Source organism: Rhea pennata, chromosome 5, assembly GCF_028389875.1.
Source record: "Rhea pennata isolate bPtePen1 chromosome 5, bPtePen1.pri, whole genome shotgun sequence".
In the NCBI taxonomy this organism is placed as follows: Eukaryota; Metazoa; Chordata; class Aves; order Rheiformes; family Rheidae; genus Rhea; species Rhea pennata.
In genome coordinates this window covers 29,962,316-29,985,284 of record NC_084667.1, presented here as the reverse complement: position 1 = coordinate 29,985,284, position 22,969 = coordinate 29,962,316, and the positions used below count along the sequence as shown (strand labels likewise).

At 33.7% G+C, this 22,969-nt stretch overlaps 1 protein-coding gene across 1 annotated transcript in view; it reads right to left on the bottom strand.

Annotated features, from left to right (window-relative positions):
- Positions 1-22,969, bottom strand: part of ELP4 (elongator acetyltransferase complex subunit 4) — a 152,973-nt gene that overhangs the window by 122,595 nt on the left and 7,409 nt on the right. Inside the window, exon 3 of the mRNA XM_062576307.1 lies at positions 15,070-15,191. Coding sequence (XP_062432291.1) covers positions 15,070-15,191 — 122 coding nt within the window. The remainder of the gene's footprint in view (positions 1-15,069; positions 15,192-22,969) is intronic.

The window sequence follows — 22,969 nt, the reverse complement described above, 5'->3', positions numbered from 1 at the left end:
GAAAAAATGAGAATAGTTGTTTTTAATTTCAGGACAGTTGTTTTTTTTCTTTCTGTCAATAGTTGGTCATTGATGATGAAAGCTACAAAAACTTGTGTGTGATTAATTCCATAAAGTTGAAGAAATAAAACTATTTATCTATATGTTTCAGCAGCTAAGCAGAAGATGCAAATATCTGCTCTGAGGGAATAATCTTTGTTTATTTACTTCCTTTCTAGCAAATGAACTGTAAAAGTGTAAAAGCTCTGTAGAGGCTCATGTTTCCTATTCAAATGTAATTTTTTAATTTTTAATTAAAGAAAACAAAGAATGTGATAATTTAAATTATCTACCTTCTCATTTGAAAATATCTCCTTAAAGAAAGAGTCGTAAGTTAAAAAAAAAAAAAAAAAAAAAAAGTTGTTTCTTAATTAACTACCCTGTATTCCCAAGTATCTTGTGTAACACTTATCAGCACAGTACTGGAAAAGAATGAACTAAATATTAAATTTGTTATCAGTATATTAAATGTCCAATTAACAACAAAGAAATGCAAAATTTAGGATTATGTCAAATCTATTTCCTGAACTGTATGCTCATACTATCATCTGTTTGCACGGTATTGTGCTACCTTTTTAAATATACATTTTTTTATCCAAACTCGTATGTAGTACAGCATTTGCAATATATTCTTCAAATATGAGATTTTCGTTTTACCATTACAATGATCTAAAACACATGCATTCAGGTATTTTGTATATATCATATACTTGATTATCAAATCAGTATACACTAAAATGGTGAAAGAAATTCTCTTTAAAAAAGATACATTTCTTAATACCAAATTATTATTGCATATTTTTCAGTAAAACACACTCAACAAGCAACTGCTCCTTTTAGGCCAATGCAAAGCTTTTGTAAAACAATGGAAAATGAAGATGATACTTCAGGAATTTGTCTCTTTATTGTTTTTATTTTTGTTTTTTTCTAAAAGTACTCCTCTACTTAGTAAAACTTTTCATAAGAATGGTTATATACAATGTTAATATTAAGTTTCAAATGTCTCATTGCTTGCTGAAAAGATGTATGCAACAAAGTCATACTACTATGGCACTAAAATTATAGCTTTATGGGTGAAAAATACAAATAGATTACTATTTTATTTAGTATTTAAAGCTTACATTAAATTTACAGATATGTAACAGATAGATAGTTTCAGCAAAATACAAATTCTCTTCTGTCAAAGCTTCCTTATATCTACTTAGAAAGAAAGCATGGAAACTTTCAAACCAAAAATGAGGATTTCTAACAGATAGGAAAAAATGAAAACAAGAAACTGTAACAAAAAGTTGTGAGATAGTATAAACACAAAAATGAGCTGACAACTGTGCCAGTGCATTTCACATGTATGCAGACATAAATTATTTGTACTTACTTTATGTAGTTTATATAAAAGATTTTCAGAAAAATTAGCAAGATGCTATTTTGAATTTCTAACTTTATAATTTAGATATCCACAAAAAAGAGTTAATCTTATTTTTCAAGATGTTACCTTGAAAACAAATTACTGAACAGTTGATACTAGTATGCATATTTATTCTCCTAATAAGGATATTTACAGATTTAAGCTGGCTAAGAAAAAAAAGGTCTTTTTCCTCTGAAGAATAAACACATCATGAGTTTAAAATACTGCTCAAGTACAACAACATTAAATTTTTTTTGTTTACTTCTGTTTAAAAAAAGCGAATTCTGTAAAAGAACAATTCTGTAGCCCAAGATAAATTTTCCACATGTCTCTTCCTCTCATTCATCAAGATCAACCACCTGTCAGGTACCCGCTGCAACTTTTTGCAGAGGTGGGAAACCCCTGTTTCTCCGAACGTAGGCAAGCGGCTGTCAAGATAAGCAGTCTAGAAAAGATCATCATTAGTGCAAATCCTGCCTAAGGATTCCTCAAACTCCTTGAGCTTGACATTTTCTCAGATACTACCAACGAAGCAATCAGATGCACACCTACGGCTACAGCTTCCTGCTGCAGTATTACTGGTCAACTATCACATCATCTATAAAGCTGAAAACCCAGGAAACGGCCTATCTTACAATTTGTCTTTATTATAACTAAAGAGAAAGCACCAATATTTTATTAAAGCCATTTAACATTTTTTTCCTCTAAAATCCCTGCTAATATTTATGAGTTACACTATTGATTCAACTGTATTGTATTGTATAGTAATTGACAAAGCCAATTTTGTGACAGGGCACTTAGCTATATAGTTTTGCATCCATATAATCACATCTAATTATTTTTTAATGTTTTTATACAGAGACTATGTTTTATGCTAGACTAGAACAGAGGTCAATAGAGAAGAGAGTAGAGAGGTTCTCTAAAGAAATGGAAGCTACCTCAATATTTTCATGTAACACTGCAAAAAGTTACTGCCCTGCAGACCAAAAAGGAACAAAGCCTTACAGAGCTCTGTATTGATTGAATGAGAGGTGTTACAAATAGTAGCTGTTGACATATGAGAAGCTCAGTTCAAAATAATCAGGTGCAGACAGTGCATGCATCAGTGCAATGCAATTAACCACTGCGGTATGCTTTAAATGAGTTAAGAATCATACTAGTTTCCAACATAGTAAATCAACAGATCAAGGAGTAATGGTTTCACCTGAAGCCAATAAGGATCTTGGCTGCCAGAGGTGAAAGCCTAGTGAGGCATCCATCTGTAATATCCTTTTGCTGATGTAGGTTTATTTTAACTTCTGACATAATGAAAGGATTTTATTCTGATACAATAAAAGCTTCTACTATGAGAAAATGATAGTTTAAAAATGGCTATGTTCACATAAAGCAATATAAGAAAACCCTTGACTCAGTAGAATAGCAGTTAGTGTATCTATCAGCTTAGTCTGTTTTATTCTGTCTTGTCCCTTTCTGTCTTATAGAACTAGGAGCATATGAAGAACAACCTCAGATCAAGATCCAGATTTGCATCCTAACTTTTCTTTAACACTACTATCTCTTGTTATATATATATATATACATATATATATATATGTATGTATATACACACACACACATATATCTTGTTATGCCCTTGTTTCTCTTTCATTTACAATAAATCATTTGAAAGAGAGACAAAACACAATGCCACTGTTTGAAAGCATGCATATGCTGATCCGAAGCCAATGTGCATGCATTCATTGGCCAGGTAAAAGACTAAACAGAATACATATATGATTGCTAATATAGTTTTTGCTTAGGATGCACTAATTCATGGATCTCACAGCCAATAATTTTCAAAAATCTTTTAAGAACTGAATCCTTGCAACCACATTTGGCAAAGGGAAAGAACGTAAAATTGGCTAATGTGCTTGAGACTGGGGAGAATTATAGAGAGCACAGTTATATAAACCAACTTTATGGGTAAATAAATATCTGTCAAGTTCACAATTCCTCCTCCAGAAGAAACAAAACTGCTTTTGAAAATTGTCTTCATATTTTCTTGAAGGAAAAATCATTGAAATTGAAATGATCCCAACACTTCTCTTTTTATCTTTATGGTAACTAAAACTGGAATAAAATGCGTTCTCTTTCTCTGTCACCATATAAATGAAATGTTATTCTTTGTTCCAAGGGAACAGCTCTTTCCAAAACTGACTATGTCCAAGTGATACAAAGTCCCTAAGTGAGAACAAGCTTCCAGTTGTTATCACATAAGTAGGCTCTCAAAGTTCAAAGGTAGCTGATTAGAGGAATAATTCATAACTCTTCAGTGTCATGAAAGGTTTTGCTACCATCCAATTAAAACAGAGCATTCATCACTTCTTACACTGGCTTTAAAAAGAGAAGAAAAAATAAAAGAGTTATGGAAAGACAGAAGCAACCCAGCGGTCAAACTAGTCACAGAACACAGGGTTCCTCTGTCATAGTTCTACAAAAAATGAACTGAAAACTATGCAGTAGGACAGAGAGGAAGGGTTTCTATAAACTTCTGTTCTTCAAGATGGCCGAGCCTGGGCTTTTCCTCAAAATATCTGTGTGGATGAAAAATCTAAGAGCAGGGCTCCACCATAACACCTCTTCTCCCAAAGTCATTATAAATCAATGAACAAAAACATTAGTTTCCAGCAGTCTTATTAAGTCACTATTTGAGACCTGTATTGTTTTGGTATAGGTTAAAAGCACTTAAAATTCTGCTAGAAATATCAAAACCCTTTTCGTTGCTTATTAAAAAAAAATGATTCAGGATTCTGAGCTTATTTAGGATTAAATAAATACATTTATATTCTTAGAATCAAAATCACAACTTGAGAAGAATACAAGATTATTAAAATGCCTGAAAGTTGCTTCAAAAATTTCCTCCAGAATTTGAAAATTATTATAGATTCCAAAGTGTTTGTTATTAAAATAAAAGACTCTAAGAAAAGGAGAGTTGATTTATCAGCCCATAGCATCTATAACTTATTTCTGCTTAAAAATATCTCAGCTCCCATACGATACAGCTTTGAAAAGCTTTGGGACTGACAATTTTGTGGCATCAGTGTCTCAAGTCCTGAAATCTGTTACATTCTCCCAGGCTAAAAAAAGACAAATCTTTCATAAAATATATAGAAAAACAAAGCACATAGCAGCGCATTAGTTATAAATAATAAAAAAGAAATATACAGCATTTCTTGAGGTCAAGTAAAATACAAGTCTTTGCTATGTAGCATGAAAATACAAAAAGGCAGACAAGTGCTAAAGTTAAAGTGCAGGTTTTTTGTAGTGCCTATCTGTATGTAGAGTGAGATGTAATAGGAAAAGGAAAAAGAGAGAAGGAAGTGTGCTGCTTTGTTTTAAAAAGAAAAATAAGTTTGGAAAAATATCTGGTTTTCTAAAGCACTAACACTAAATTCACAGTGCAATTAAAATCATTTCGTTTCCCACAATCCAAACTTATGAGGGTTTTATCGGGCCCATGAAACAATTTACAGTATTAACAAATCTTTTATCCTTGTAATGAAAATATGTACAACTCATATCTGCTAGCAACCCAGGCCTTTACATGTTTGCTGCTGCATTACTTTGCTCGCCTTGTTTTGGCAGATGCGCTAAGCAAAATCAGATTCTAACCGTTTGACCTCTCTCACTTCTTATATTCTCTAGAGGATAATAAAATCCCAAATACAATCCCAGAGCAGTTAATGAAGCTTAACCTCACACCCTCTTAATTACCAATGCATTACACCAGCTATAGGAATCATACTCCTCTCCAAGCTATTTTACAATGCTAAAGAAGTACTACTGTGCTATTATTTAGCAACATAATCCAAGCTGTATATGAAATCTCTCTTATACGAATTCCTTTGATCCTTACAGGTTTTGATAACTGTATAATTAATAGTACTTAAGAATTCTAAACTATCTTTTTATGTATCAATAAATATTTTGTTCAAACAATTTCATGCAAGTATTTTGCAAGCAGTATTTTCACAGGTATGATTAAAGAAGCACAGAGAATAAGGAAAATATTAATGGGAGTACAATCCATTATTTTAATAAATTGTATAAATTTATAAACTATAAATAGTTTAACCTCACACAAATTTAAGTCCTTTCTTCATTATGTTAATTTTTAGTATTTAAAGGTCACCAGATGGTAAGTCAGGAAGGGTAAATATTTTCTTTTCAATAATGTATTATATAAATGTCAGTTTAAAGGACCCTACTCCCAAAAGGGGATATGACTCTATTTTGATCGTAAACACTCATGAAGACAAGACTGAAGAACACAAATGACTGCATATAGATTTTTTTTTTCCCTTAGTGGCCATTGTACAACAGTTTCTTTCCATCTCCAGGTAAGATTTTTAGTTCAACACAGATTTTTCTTTGATATTCAAAGCATTGAATGGATGTCAATCCAAGATAAATGCAAACTGTGCCAGGAAATAAGCAGAATTCCTGTTTTATGAAATGAAGAAAGTTTAATTGAATTATTCTAGGTAGCTACATCTTTTTTTCTTTTTTTTAATGGAAAAACATATTCTGTACTTGACATACATACAAGTAAACCCTGTGGTCAAATCATATTTGTTGTAATTTCCTCCCATCATGACTTTTTTTAACATTGAAAACTAAGAATGTATAGGAGAAGATATGGTAACGTCTTTTTTTATTTCATTATTTTCTGAATTGGCTCATGAATTCTTAGGTAAGTAAAAAATAAATGCAACAAAAAGGAGAATAACATGCTGATCTAGGTAATGTGAAGGACCTAGATAAAAATGCTGAGAGTGTCCTTGTCTGAAATTCTGTAAACTCTGCCACGGTGTATAATGTACTACCTAAACAGATTTAAATAACATCAAAAAGAGGTTATTCCTGAACACATTTAGAGATGAGTATTGAAAGCAATGGGTCACTAATTGAACAAAACAATTTTGCCAAGTTACAAAGTACACTTGTTAAATGGTTGTTTCTGAACACAGAAGCCTAAACATATTTTGTCTGTCTACTTCAACAAATGACTGCTTTAATTTTTATAATACATTTAATAGGCTATGTAAGATCTCTGTTTAAAAACAAACATTTATCATGTCATAACTAAGATCATGAAAAAAAATTCTAATAAACAAACAGCCAGCGATTAGTAGATAGGAAACCTAAAATTTGAGCTAGACAATTTTACATTACCTCTGGAAGATCTTTCTATTAATTTGGTCGGAATGTCTGACAAAGACTAAGCTTTACACTTCAGAGATGGATACTGTTTAAAATGTTTTGATTCTTTTTAAGCAGAAGTATTTATTCTGGCACAAATACTCCTCTGCACCCATACAACTACTGTGTCAAGCTTGTGGCAATTTTGAAAGTCCTGTAACATAGAACATACTACAATTAATGTAATTACATACATCAACTGATGTAATTAATATATTCAAATTTAATATATAAAAATGTGAAATAGATATTCCACCTATCCAATACATAAACAAGAAAATGAAAGAGGTGTAAGAACTATAATAAAGAAATTAAATTTTGCCAAGGAACTCTTCAAACTGAGACAGCTGGAGGGGCCAGACTCTCCAAAGTTTGAAAGCTCTGTTTGAAGGAAACACACGATGAGAACTTTAGTACTTCTTCAGTCCTAAGCTTTATGCCAAAAGGTTATCTTTACTTCAGAGAGAGCGATAGAAAGATGGGAGAAAAGTTCACTAATGTTGCACCTGTATGGATTTCAGCAGCATTCAACTGCAGCACCGTGCACGAACAAGTGGCTCACCGCAAGAGACTCATGTATTTTGTAAATACAACCAGAAAAAAAAGGACAATAGAAACACAGCCGTGCTTACTTATATATTTTTGCCTTTCAGATTGTTATGCTTTTATCTTCTTTACATACATCTAAAAATATCAGATAATGACCATGTAACACCCCTTAATTTTATAGATCCCTACTTTCACAACAGCAGATTGTGAAGAGAAAGGGAAGAAGTTAGAATAGCACTCTTGCGAAACACAAGCTTGGAAAGCCCTGGTCACCATTTCAATTGTTATTTCCACGTTTGCTGTTCTTCATTTGATCAAACAATGGTTTAGAGTCATTATCTATGAGGAAAAACTGCAAGCACAATGGTACAATGTTCTTTGTTGTAATTAAAAAAATTCATAATACAAAAAAGCCCATAATAATAAGCTTCTCTTTGAAGAGGTTGTCCACATATTAAATATAACAATTAAGCTCAGAAACTGTATCTTTTTTTCAAATACCCTAGCAACAGCAAGTACATTTAGCTATCTTCTTTTCAGGTTCATCTTCTAAGGGAAACAAAGTATCAATGTGCACTTCCTGTTCTTCAAGTCAGCTCAGCACACCCACCTTGCTTGAGATGGAATTTTTAAAATCTTTTCCAAACAAGCACAATGGTGCTAAATGTACAAGGTAAATTTAACAGTAATCCTTAAAGGGAGATGAAGGATGTGAATGGGGGTTAAACTTTAGTGAATGCATTTCTGTTCAAGAAAGTCCTCTACAGCAGAGATAGGAAAAGCACCCCCACTGTAAGCAGCAGGTTCAGAGACTATGTCATAGACTATGTCTCTCTCTCTCTCTTTTTTTTTTTTTTTAAGAGAGGCTCCAAAAAGGCAATCTCAAGAAAGTCCAGAAATATCCTGTAACAAAGTTCCAATGCAAAAACAGAATTTTCCATTCCTTAAAAAAAAAAAAAAAAAAAAAAAAAATCTACTTCTAAGACCATAGAAATGTAGGAAGTACACAAAGTGTTCTTCAGCTTTCCACAGGAAATGAAAAGATGCAGCTTTGGAAAGCAATTCTAGACCTCCTGCACTTCCACCTCCTGCTTCTTGATCTCCAGTGGAATGGACAAAGACATAACATTGGCCACAGGTCCCACAGGGAAAGTGTTTGGCTATATGGTGATGTTGGTTTATGTCTGTCTGTATAATGACGAGAAAATTCTCCTCCAAAGACAAACTTTATGCAGCCTCCAGAGTAATATCAGCTTAACAGAGAACACTATTATCAAGATGTGATCATAACAGGCAAGTGTAATCTGACTTTCGCTCATTAGAGCTTGTGAGACTGGTTTCCCCTAGGCCTAAATAAAATAATTACTAAGCTTTAGAGGAAAAATGGCAGTGATATACTCTCATAGACAGTTTTAGAAATTCAGTCACCAAGTCTGGTGCAGGAAAAGCATGAAATGTAGAAATGTATCCAATACAAATAACATATCTCAACAATTAGCTGATTTTAATATATTTATTACCTTTTATTTTCTTTTTTTGGGGGGGAGGGGGCAAGAAGGGTAAAGGAAGGGGGTGGCTTAAATTTGCCTAGAGCCACACAAGTGGAACCATACCTTGGTACTAATAAGGAGAAGGGACTAAACAGCTGTATTTTCTGTATCTGTATGGGTTCCAGAAATCAGTTTGGCACTCTAACTTGGAGCAGACGCAATCCCCTTCTAATTTCACTGCTTACAGTGGTGTCCAGGCAATACTCAAACGCCTGGAAGAGGAGTGGGAGATAGCTTATGTGAAGCGAACTACAACAGCTGCGTATTACCCTGGGACTTTAGATGATCTTCTGTTGCGCTCTGCACTAGTGTTATGGTGAACTGTTAATCTTATTCTATATCTAACCTACCTCTTACATAGGCTGGTGAAATAACTTCAGAAAACAACATGAGGATGCTTCAGTGATTACTTTTAGAAGAGGTAAGGGAAGATAAGCCAAGATATCCTTTAAATTCTGCAGCTAGGAGGATTTTATATCAGAAAAATGCCTTAAAGCATCCAGTTCCCTCTCTCTGCGCCTATTTCATTCTCTGCATGGCAAACTCAGCTCAAGACTGTGCGCACGTCCGTGTGTGTGTGCATGTCTGTCCGTCTGTCCTTACTTTAAGGAATTATGCATCATACTCAAATTTTAGCTATTCCAAATAGCTCAAATTGGGCAAACTAGTTTTGAGGAGCCTGAAAAAAATGCTGGCATTTATCCTTCACCTAGTCTAACCCTATAGCTCAAATGATAGATTTCTGCTATTTTCATGTGCACTTTCTTACAATCTAGTATTCTGCTATTGATTTATATAATATTTTACAGGTAGCCTAAAAAAAAGCCCCCTGAGACCATTTTATTAAAGACCATTTTACTAGTTAAAGCTAGATATTTTCTTAAATTCAGAATCGGACTACTAAGGTATATGCTAACAATGTTGCACTCCACTCACAGGAATTCACTGGTAACTTCAATAACATTTGGTATTAACAAAAATATACAAATATCTAGGGAACGTTTTCTAAGGGAAAAACAAGGAGCTACAGCTCTCCTATTACTTGCAATTTGCACTAGTGCAGGTTCCTCTTCATACAACAGAGGAAAACTCTACCATACTGCAAAATTTCCTGTCTTGTTACTATTGCAAATATGTTCAAGCCCTGTATCTTCATGTGAAGAGGATGTAAGAGGGGAGAGGTATCATATATCATATGAACCACAATTTTTCTCAATCTAGAAGGCTGAAAAAGATGGAAAAGTACGTGAATAAGGGAAGTAATCAATATACATATCCATAAACATATCTTGAAAAAGTATGGTTTCCAATATCTTACCCACAGAAGCAGCTATCTAAAGGCACCTTTCAGTTTTCTTAGAAAACAAGGCATAGAACTGTTCTCAGTACTGCATTTTTCTGAGATGCTTTAGCAGTTGCACAGTACTTGCATGAATAAGACACTAAACAATCATAATCCGGCCATGATTTTGCCAAAAGTACCAAGATCATCGATTCAAACACATTCTATTGACGTTCAAGCAACAGATCCTGTCTGATCTTACAAAAGGGACCTTCATACAACGAGTCAAGTGGCTGAACAGTCTTTAGGAACGAAAATACTTTTGTTTGCAGAAAAAAAAATAGATGGTAAGATCCATAGTGTGCTACGAAGCCTGGGATAGGACAGCAGCCTCTTTTTTCCTCATCTTTTCCAAACCTTCCTCCTTCCATTTATTTTTATTTATTATTTTTTACAAAGATGAAATTCAAGGAGCAAAAATACTGTGGCAAAGCAGAAGGGCTGGCCAAGCAAAAGAAGTTACATAATCACAAGTAAAGCAGAAGCTTACAGGCTAAATTGTTATCAGAACTAGGATCAGCAGCTGAAACAGTGAAGTAAGTATTGACTATCAGATGTTCAGAGTACTGAATCAGATGTAATAAGGTACTAGGATATTAGTAACAGCAGCTGAATAAGAAAGGACTAAAAGCTGAATTTCACCTTGCTGCTAGAAAGTCACAAAAAGTTACTAGGAAAAGGAGGAAAGGGAAAACAGCTCTACAGTCCAGTCTACAGTCAAGTTATAGCAACTGAGTGTACAGTTTTAACCATTCTCTACCTGATGCAACTGGCACCCTTAAAATGATTTCTGTCTTTTCTGACAATAGCAGACTGTGATCAAACAAGTATACCTATAATGATGGAATTGCTAGACCCCTGTTTCCAGCTGCACCTGGGACTGCTCTGAAGCCATACACTCTGCAAACATATTATAAAACCTTTAAGACAAAAGGATATCTCCTACAGACAGGAAAAAACTTCGATTCTTCCTGAGGAGGAAGCAGTGTTTGAAATGCAAACTAACAGCCCCACTCAAACAAAAACAACAGAACTCCCAACCAAACAAGTAGTAAACACAAATCAGACTATGTTGGTAAGGAACATCCCACCTATACAGCATATAAGTCCTTCTTACACTTGCATAAATAACAGAAGTGTGAAGAAGTAAACTGCACATCCGAACTGGGGGGGGCAAGGGGGGGAGTGTCAGATGAACTTCTAAGTTGAGGGTAGTTTTCTTTGTATACAAAAATGTAGAGGTATATACCCACGCTCAAGGCAAAAAGGAAGCAGCTCAAGTTCCTGCAGTGAGAACACTTCCAGTGTAAATGAACACCAGAGAAAAGATATTTCCTAATTTAAAAGATGCACACAACTGAATGTTTCTGCAGAAGGTATCTAGCTGGCTCCATATTATAAAACTTTAAGTTTGCTTGTTTACTCTGAAACCACATTTTCTGAATTGAAAAAGGCAAAGGGCACGAAATAAGTTCCATTCACAATGGTCAGCGTGAGAATTCGTAGCCTCCAGGTAAGTGTCACTTTCTTTTTTCTCAGCACAGTGTAACAGTGCCTACTGAAAGATGGTATGCAGCTGCTTCTCCCAGCTGGCTTCAGTTACTAACATTTTAACCTCAATTCTCAGAGTAGTTTAGTTTTGAAGTTCAATTTTCCCTGTAATAAATATATCCATATACTCAAATATATATGTTCCATTCTAAATACATATATTATATGCAAATTCAAAACAGTTGGCATTAGAGTGCTGAATTATGTAAAAAAAAAAAATACATATATAGCCCCTAAACCCAGTAAAGTTAAGTAAATGGATAGAAGAAACTATTTTATTAGTTTCCTTTTGCTTTTTCTACATGAGGACATAATCATTCTTTTTAAGTCTAAGTGTAAAGTTTGCTACTAAAAATGAAATGTTAAGATATAAAATGACTGAAGGAAATTATTGATTAGTTTTTCATTTTCCAATTTAATAATTTTTTTAATAACCTGTTGCAAAAATATATCATACTATTTCTTATATTAAACAGTACCCATAGATTATAGTAAAAAGATGCCTTCTGTTGAAGAATATAGATTGAACAGAAACACTATGAAATGTTTAAAATACTTCTAAAAAACAGCATGTACATAGTTCTCCAGGATTTACCAGAGGTGTATAATTTTTCAGCATTACGTCTTAATGCCAACTTCCTGAAGGAGCTTTGACTACAAAAGGCACTAATATGTTTTCAAAGGATGATGGATAAATTGGTGGGTGGTAATATAACATATCTTCAGCAGCTGATCTGGGCTTTTTATCCTCTACTTGTCTTTTAGTTATACACAATTTCAAGATAATTATGGTCTATAAGATTGTCTTTTCCCCTTCCTACCACCAGCAATATTTGTCTACAGCAATTTGTTACAGGTTCAAGAAACTTCAAATCACATCATAAAATTAAAATAGAGCAATTATGGCATCTCAGCAGAGAACTGAATGTATAGAGTGACCACACAATAGGGACACAGGTAGTTTAAAACTACCTTTTGGTGAAATAATAGTTAATTACAATACTAGTTATAGAATTATATTGAATATATAGAACTATATATTGAATCTTGCCTGAATTTTGTTTAAAAAAATGATATACAAAAAAATACATAATTCAAGGTTGATATATACACCAAACCATGTTGCCTTTCTAGTAAAGAATACTGTCCAGACAAATATTGCCAATGAATTAATTAGTATTCACACTAAATAAAACAATGGTATTCAAAGGTCAGATGTGTTATCTTGAAAACCTGACTTGGTGGAGATGTCAAAATCCTGAGCAGCTCGTTTTTATCACAGGAGGAGATTTCTTGATGAAGTGCTTGAACGTCCTCTCTTTTAGAATTTAAGTAAGGGAGTCTTAGGAAAAATTCCTCTACTTCCGTGCTTTGGAGAGCTATGTCCAAAGCCAGTTTTAGGTCAACTTCCAGGTGAGGCAATAGTGTTCTTTTAGATAATGCATATCATTTTTTCTAAAGGTGCCTAGGCTTGCCAAGTATGAAAGCACATAATTTTCTATATTGATGCTAAAGATATTATATGGTCTCTCTGAAATAATTTCAAGATAGCCATACAAATCAGAGAAACTAACTTTACTGTACCTTTCCCGTTAAGCAAAGGAAGCAGTGAATAGTCAAGAGTCGAATAGCATAGACAAGAGTACCATTGGTTAGGTAAACACAAACTGAGGAAAAAACAAGACAAAATTATATTCTCTCAGCTTCCCTGATGTAATATTATCCTTTTATAATCTTTTATAGTAACACCACTATAGAGTTACAACAGAGGAATGCAGTATGGTTACCTAGTGACTACCTAAAAACAAGAAGGAAAACTTACTCTAAATCAGATGATGAAACTCAGTCATACAAACCTGGAACAGCTTGCCTAGAGAGGTTGTGGAGTCTCCTCCTCTGGAGATATTCAAAACCTACCTGGATGCAACCCTGTGCTACCTATGCTCTAGGTGACTGCTTGAGCAGGAGGATTAGACTAGATGATCTCCTGAGATCCCTTCCAACCTCAACCATTCTGTGATTCTGTGACATGGGATTAACTGACCAGTCAGAGTATGAACTCAAACTGGTACAGAAAGGATGGAGGTATGCAATAATGTCTGTTCATTAACTTGTAAAAGCATAAAGGAAAGAAGCTGGAAAAATTATGCCATACTATGAGCCTTTAAATGCATGTTAGCCATTTTAAGATATTTAAATACAACACAAAGATATTCCTCTGGATAATTTAATTTTGATGAGGAAAAATATCTGCAATGATCAGTATGTCAGACAGTCAATGACTTTATCATGTATTTTAAAAGTAACCTTTAAAAAAATATATATATAGGATGTTCCTGTGTTATTCATACTTCACAATCAAATTCTCACCTATTTATTTAGGCTATACTCTAAAATGAAACAAATGATAAAAAATTCCATTCCTAAATGAACCTTCTTCAGGTTTAAGATCATTGCAGAAACTATCAGATTTCTCATAACGCAGTCGTATCTTTTCATTCAGACTACACTTTTCCCCAAATACTTATGATAATACTAAATAGGTAACACACAGAATCGAGCATTACTAGGTAGGGAAAAAGAAAGTAATCATTTTGTCCAGAAACAAAGAGTCTCCAAAGACTCTTAAGGAAATAGCCAGACTTCACTTGATGCAGAAGTAATCAGTAAATTATATGTTACTTTTGATATTAGAAAAAAGCAGCCTTAGAGAGACATAAAATATTTAATGAAGTTTGGAAAGATTATCCTTTCACATCAGCATTTTTTTTGCAGTGTTGATCAAGCTTTTTCTCCCTTAAAATTGTTTCCTTATAATGCAAGCCATCAGTGTTTGATTAGAAACTTGCTGAAGTCTGAAAGGAGCCTTTCTATATGACCTAATCCAAAGCTACCAAGCTTCCTAGTAGAAAGACTGCAGTCAGAATGAAAAGTACACATAAAGGAAGTTGTACTTAAAGATGTTAAATTTCATTCTTTCTTCCTATAGCCAGCTACAAGAAATATAAACTGTAAACTATTTCCCTCACAGTATTTTAAAAGCTGCTTAACTACTCTTTGCTATAGGTATGTGGAAACCGTAAACAGTGGGTTTAATCAAACCATCCAACGTAGCCATCTAGTCTGACTGGATTCCTTTTGTATAAAAATGAAGGGTAAGTACGCTCCTCTCTGATATCCCTTGGGAGGATCTTCCTCCACTGTCTAGAGAGAGGCTAAATATAATTCCCAGACCTGGCTAATATAAACACTGCACTTCCCAATATATTCCTGTGAGCCACCAAGATCATCCATTTGTAACTACACCGCATATACACCTTTAAAGTTCATCAAGAGATTACAGCTTTACTTGTCAAAAAAATATTTTTTTTGTTTTTTTTTTTTTGTTTTACCTTTAAGATGTTGGTAGGAAGCTCTTTAGCAGAAGCAACAAACAAGTCATGTCCACAGACAACTCCCTCTGCGAGAAAATACTTGAACAACAAATTGGAGTAAACACCATATTTATCTTCCTCTGTGGAAACAAGAATGGTTGGATTTTTTTTTTTTGATTAGATGAAACACCTGAATTTCCACAACATTACATCTTTTCGTGTATCTTCTCATGTACTTCTATGTAATGTAGAACAGAAGGTTTAAACAATATGGATCTAGAGCTTTGAGCGTAATGCTCAATAATATCATATTCTTCATCTTTGAAGACAGTAGTAGTTCTCAATCACGTTTGACTCTAAAACACAGATGAGATACAGACATAAGGTAGCAATAATGCCACTTTCAATAAAAAGGTTTACCAGTAGTATTGACTGAGATTACCAAAAATCATGGTTTAATGGGAAGGAGCTTTGCTCATCTGAGAGAATTGTGTTACAAATTTATATTTTTAATGCTTAAAATATTAATCAATTGACTTAAAATATTGACTAATTGATGCTTTAAAAAAATTTAATCATGTAAAATCTATGTATGAGAAAGTCCTAATGGTAGTGTTTCTTACAGAAATATTTTTATCCCAGTATTTCTTTCAAAACAATTAGAACTACAAAACAAACAATGCAGATGAACATGAGAACACTTGGGGGGGGGGGGGGGGGGGAAGGGGGAGACAAACCTGCAAATCTGTATAAAGCTTTAAAAGCAAAATTTCAACTGATTGACCATTCATTTGGAATGTCATTTCTGAAAACTATCCAGAGCAAAAACACGAACGTGTCCAAGATATGTGAACTTAAATTATTTAGGAGGTGTGACAATGTGTGTTAAGAGATATTGGGAATAGTCTCCCGAAATCAACAGAAACTCCCACTGACTTCAGAAGGCTAGCATTTCTTGGAGTTTTTGTTGCAAGTTCAGTATCAGAAATTACTAGACATAGGAAGTCTCAGTGAGCTTCATAAAATAAACTTTATTGTAACTCCACATTACAGGTGAAGCAAATAAATAAATGACAACTTCTGAAATTTGAAACATCTCCTCTTTTCTTTATTTTTAGGAAGTACAAACAACAGAAATGTTAATGGTAGCATAAAATATTCCTCACAGTACAATAATCAGATTAATTGTCCAGAAAATTTTTGGGTCATGCAGTTCAGAACAAGATGTTTCTGGCATTTATTTGGAAGTGATATCTGACATACTTTTGAGGGGACAAAAGTAAATGCAAAAATACAAAGTTTTACTTCTCCACCTGCTAATGTGGCTGCTGGAAGAAAATACACAGGGATATTGTGGCTGAACCATACAGGACGATATTTTCTTTACATAAGACCAACGGGACACTTGAGCCATTCTTTGTACAACTTGGAAACAATTCCTATTATGAATCACAAATGAAAACAAAAAACAGACCCCCCCCCAAAAAAAAATCGAAAAAAGGCCAGAAAGAAAGTTGTAATTCAAACATAAGTTGTAAAAAATACTGAAGGAGTATTCTTATACTCCTTTAGCAGTATAGGATATAGAAGTATAATATATAAAGAAGTATTTGAAGGAGTAAAACAAAACAAATATCACTGATACATAGCAAAAATAGTAAGTTCTAGAGCTTAGGAGTCAAAAAGAACCAACAAGGTAGAGTGGGGGGCAAAAGGAAGAAAGGAGATGTATAACAAAAATGGAGAAAGAACATAATAGCAATGGAGAGATTAGCAAGCAAATGACAGAAAAGTAGTGATACACTGCTACATCCTGGATGGTATTCACAAATACTGACACTTTAAAAGCCTAGCTTAATAAGAGAAAAATTCAAAAATCTACATTTTCAAATCCACTGGGGATTCTCCAGAAGTTTTCCCAAAGATATTTCCCATCTTCCATAGAATAATAGTCCCCACTGTCCCTTTTCTAAAGCATTTGAATTTGGCCTAATTGTTTTAATATACATTTTTAGCTATACACTTTTAACTTCAAAAAAATTATTTTCTTCCTTCTTCAGAAGGATCTCTAATGATACAATTTCAAGATTACTTATTTTGCTATTACAGAGAAAGATTTAAAGTTTTCCCTTTCACTAAGCTCAAGAAAAAAATCCCAATTCATGCCGTTTTTAGAGGAGATGCAACCATAATACAAATGCTTGAAAAATAAATCCACTAGAAGTGACTTTTAAGTAACATTTTGAGATTGAGACAGCTTTTGAGATAGAGAAGAAATGAATCACAAGACAGTAGCTAAGGTATGAAGTAACATGGAACTTGATAACCAAATAAGCCCAAGGGAACACAATAACTACAACATTAGTATTACTAGTATTAGTCTTTGATGTATCCAGCTTATTGTAGAATCTGAGAGTTTAAAACCTCAGACTGTATAATATAAATTTATCTTTGTTACTGTAAGCCTTCTTAGTAGGCCACATTAGCTTTCTTACATACTTGCAATATATTATAACTTAAAAAAACAATTAGTAAAGAATATGAGCAGATAATCAGGATAGTGAAAAATACAGTATAGACAAGCATTTACTGTTGACAGAGCTGGATTCTCTGTTAAAATTTCAGCATGATAAATTTTCAAAAGCACTACAGAATTTCCTTGAAAATGTAGTGCCCTTAATTGAATATTTTTATGTAATTTATTCTAGTATGCATACAGAGTCATTAACAGTATTACTGAAGAACTGTGTTTTCCTAGTAACTCAGCTCAATACGTTGTGTTATGACTATGAATGTAGAACCATATATGAAACTAGGATGGAGAGCACTTTTTCCTTGCAGCCAGAATCCAGGAACACACATATTTCCCCCTCCCCCCCCCCCCATCCCATGTTGGCTCTCTTTAGTTACTTATGCTTTTGTTACTTATTGCAATATAACTGATCATGCAGTATATAGATTCCCGTGTGCTAATCTCCATCTACGAAGCTCTCAAACTAAGAGCCAAAGCTCCCTAGAAATCAAAGTGACAGCATGATAGCTACTTACTAAAGAAAAAAAAAATTAAATTGTCTGAGCTACCTGAAGGAATTCACCAAGCCTCCCATATAATCGCATCACTGCGGCAGATGTCAGGGGAGGTGATATAGTCAGACATCCTTCCTTTTGAACAAAAGAGGAAAAGGAACACTAGTAAGGCATTCTGGAAGGATCCTCAGCCACAACGTTTACTTCATCCTTACTGAATCAGAAATCTTGATTCATTAATTTTCATTTACGTGGTAAAGTCCATCTTTCTTCATAATTTGGGACAGAGAAACACTGATTTGGATTGATTTGAATGTGGCCAGGATTAAACTCATACTTAGTGATGTATAACTCGGTATCACCTTTTGTCCAGGTAGTTTACAGTTACATGTGTGTGCAAATATACAACAAATGTCTTTTCTGTATCATCATTTTTAATACTGATTATTCCTTTGACAGTGAACAATATGCTCAGTTTTGTGCAGAACTCCATAAGGTGTAGACAAATATGAGAAATTATACTCTGCATTACTGATTACGTAATTAAACTAATAGGAAGTCAGGCTGTCAGGTTAAGAATTTTTGTGTAGGTTAAGAATTTTTACTTCAATTTTATTTGAAATACTGAAATATTAAAATAAACTATAGAAATGAAGTAACAAGGAGCAGGGATGTAACTCTTTCATCCACCTAGCCATGAGTATTTTTTTTTTGTTGAGTGACAGATTTATGTGTAGTGTTGTAACTGAGGCCTAAAGAGGTTCTTAGACTGCCATACTCTTCCAAAAACATTTTACAAAGCCATAAGGAACTTTCAATTTTAGCAAAAAAAAAAAAAAAAAAAAAAAAAAAAAAAAAAAAACCCACCATAATTTTTGCACTAGCCTTTCTTTTAGTCTTGATTTTTGTAACAGTAAACTTACAGTAAAAACAAGAAAATGAACTACTGGAGAGCAAACTAAACATAAAACACCTCATAGCCTGCTACAGTATTCAAAGAATTAAATGCATCTCAGAAAAGGCTTTACAAACAGTGTATCTTGAATTGTTAAAGTCAATGCATCTGTAAGAATCCCTCAGTTCTTCAATTTGTCACATAGAGGATGGCTTTTTATTGATTCATTTCTAGGTCACTAAACTTTTGTGGTATTCAAAAGATCTAAAGTGCACCCATATGGGGCTTTTCTGATAGTGTCCATTGTACTCTGGCTTCAATAGTTATGTTACTATTCAAAACCAAAGGAGTATAGCTTTCTTATTTATAAATAATTTAGCACAGGTATTTCAGTAACTTACCATTACCTTCATTGATAAATCAAGTCAAATATTTTGAAGTATTTTGGTTCTCTAATAACTTCTGGACTTCTTATTTTGATGGTTGAAAAAGTTCTCAACAGTTACCTTTAATTTTCCAAACTGTACCCACATCTAAAAACTACCTCTATTCTGTACTTGTACAGCCAAGATTTAAGTGCATTTTAGTCAGCCAAAATACTTAAGACAGCCCCTCAAATCTTTATTATTAGCCTCCATACTAAGTAGGTCTCTCATCAGAAGCCTTTATAGTGAACTTCGCTTCTAACTAATAAAGCACACAAACATACAGGAATCTTGCAGCTGCAGCTTCTTTTCTGGGTCCAATCGCTTCAAATCAGACAACAGTCCACAGCTCTCTCCGATTCTTTCTGAACAAAAAGTATTTCTCCAGCTAAGTAGCAGGTGAGTAACTACTGAAGCGTAAAACTATACATGGAAAAGAGATTATTTACCTAGAAGTTACGCATATTGTCTCCAGGACAAAACCTCCTCTGATTCTATAGATAAAGGACACAGATAAAATAGTTTATTGTGACTATTACCCACTGGTCTCTTTCCAGCAGAGACCACTCCGGTGGCCAAAACAGTCATGAAGAAAATGCCGTGTTGTCAGTATCAGTGTAATGAATTCCAACATACAACCATGTTGAAAGCTAGGAATAAAGACCAATTCCTATTTTTGCCTCTCTCCATCTCTGTACTGTATAGACTGCTGACACAGAAGAGACACCTTAATACCTTTGTGCACGAATTATCTAGAACTACTGAGAGAAAACAGTAGGTCATGAAGTTGAATACAAAATTGTAAGGCACTGGAGTTTAGCTGGAGCACAGAAGACAGAAACCAGATATGAGTGAGGCACTGTAACTATATAATTTATGTAATAAAAGATAAGTGTCTTACAGAGTTATGGAAATTTAGATTTAAATATGTGGTCTTAAGAATGAAAGAACCTCTAGCTGTAACTGCTCCCTCAGGCGCCAGAGATATTTGTGTTCCAAGGGAGAGATGTGAGGGGGAAAAAAAAACAAAAACAAAACACTAAAACTTGAAAAGAAACAACAAATCAACAACAAAAGCAACTACAGGGTAACAAATATGTATCAATCACATTTTTAAAAACTGACTTCTAAACATCTGAGTGATATTAATGTCATGTAGGTCCTTGAAAAACTCCAGAGATAATTTGTAGAATAATCATTTAAAATGATAAGAGCCGTAAGAGGAAAAAATAAGACTACAACAATCTAATGTACAGATAGCATTTTTATCCTCTGTACAAATGCTAGACAGGTTTCCCTAAAGCTGCCAAAAGCCTGTCATAGCCTATCACTATTGATCATTTTTTCACCAGGTAGTTCTACAGTATAATACTCTGACCTAAGGTGAGTCTTTCTTTAGCTATGAAGCCTCTCTCCAAATTGCTGCAGGTTAAAAGATGCGATTATTTTAATAATCTGAAATTCCACTTAGAAGATACTAATGTCCACATTTACTAAGCTTGAGGGAATTTAGTCTGTGTCACTTGCATTTAATTAGTACATGCCAAAACAAAGTTGTCAAACATATATGTTACAATATTTGGCATTTGGCCACACTTCAGGAAGGTGAATTCTGATAAACTGTATTTTGTATAATTATATTTAGCAAATCACTGTTTTGTACCTCTCCAGAGATTATCTTTTTCAACTTTATAAAGATGATAAAGTCAATTACATATAGACACATGAAGAGAGCTCTTACCAGTCAGGTTAAATTGCACTTCTAACAAAAATAATAGCAGCTAATTAAAGTAGCTGAAATGGCTTCAAGGCTTAGAATACACAAGTATAGGCAAGCTTTTAACCAAATAACTTTTTTAATTGACCTCAGCTACTAACAAAATCCTTCCTACTGATAACCTTTAAAACTTTCAGCCATCAAAGAACAGCACCTTAAAGGTATGTTAGAATAGGGACCCAACACAGAGTGTACTAGAACTCAGTATACATAATGTATTACATAAACCTGGCCTATATTTATAAAACAAAACAATATTGTTCTGAAAATTACTCCCGAAGGTCGCAAAATAGACATACAACTCTGTTTAAGTATGCTGTGATGGGGCAGAGGGGAAAGTGTGCTTAAGCAACAGCTATATTGCCCTTTTCTTGAAAGGGGAGATTATTCTAGCAAACTAATCTTCTGGAGGTGTTTAAAACGAAACAAACAAATGCTGTCATGTTCACATTGAATAAACTGTTTTGATAATATTGTTCAAATCTCATTTCATTGAGAATGCTGAAAATGCTAGTTTCACTCCCGGTATAGCAATACCTCTTGAAATTAAAGTACTAGCTAAAAAAAACCCCGAAACAAAAAACTAAAAAAAAAAGCTTTGTAAGCTTCATGTAAAGAAAACACCATCAAAGAATGTATTACACAATGCATTGGAAACCACAATACTCTTTATTTTAGATTAAATTTCAAAATTTGTGTACATTAACACTGTAAAATACTGTTTAAAGTATAGCAAGCAACTTATGCCATTACTGCATCTCCAAAAAACAACAGTTAAAACTGAAATATTTTAATGTCCTGTATTTACTATCCTTTGGTTAATTTAACCAAGATAACATGTCAAATAATGAAGATGAGCATTTAATTTGCAAGGCGAGCTAATCTAAAAGTAATGCACTTTATTCTTGCCTTAAGAGAATGTTGAAAGAAGGGAGAAGAATTTAACCTTTTTCCAACACTTGGAGTATAAACCAGAAAGATCGTCCTAGGAGGTTTATCACTGACAGCTTCAATCCTGTATAATACTAAGCTTGTCAAGACTAATCTCATGACAGAATTTTTTAGTATATTGACAAGATATTTTAACAATGTGGTTACAATTCTACCTGCACCAACCTCAAAAATTAGTCTAAAAGTGTTTAAACTTATGAGTTATGAATACATACAGTTCTTACTCAAAGACCTTTTGTATCAAATTATATGTTTCAAAATAACATATGGAAAGTTTAATTTGGGGAAAAAAATTCTAGCTTTTGCATGTAAAAGAGATTCTCCTTCATGTTTCTATAAGCTGAATTTAATATCAGATCACAATTAAACAAACAATATATTCCCTTCGATTATTGATTTACTTGTGTACTGATATATCATTGCACATCTTAGTGCAAGACAATTCCATGTCCCTTCCAAAAGCATCTGAGACTCCAGATACCTAGTTTTAGTAATACACTAGAAAAGTAAGACTTTCATCTTTTGGTATCATGAAAAATCTTGTTAATATTATTGGTTTGTTTAAATTTACACTGAAGAGGATAACTACCAAGGATCATTGAATATCTTCTCCTCAATATCTCCAATGCCTATTTTTTAAAGTCACTACAAGGAGAAATATTTTCTCTCTCTGAAATTAGTCAAATACTTCTTACCATTTGCTACATCTTCATTTAAATAAAGGAAAGTAGGGGATCTCTGCTGCACAGTTCTTACATAGTTTGCAAAGGGAATTCTTGTGTGACCTGTGTCTAAGCCTGCCTCATCCACATCCTGATAGAAAGCAAGTTTCTATCAGCTTTC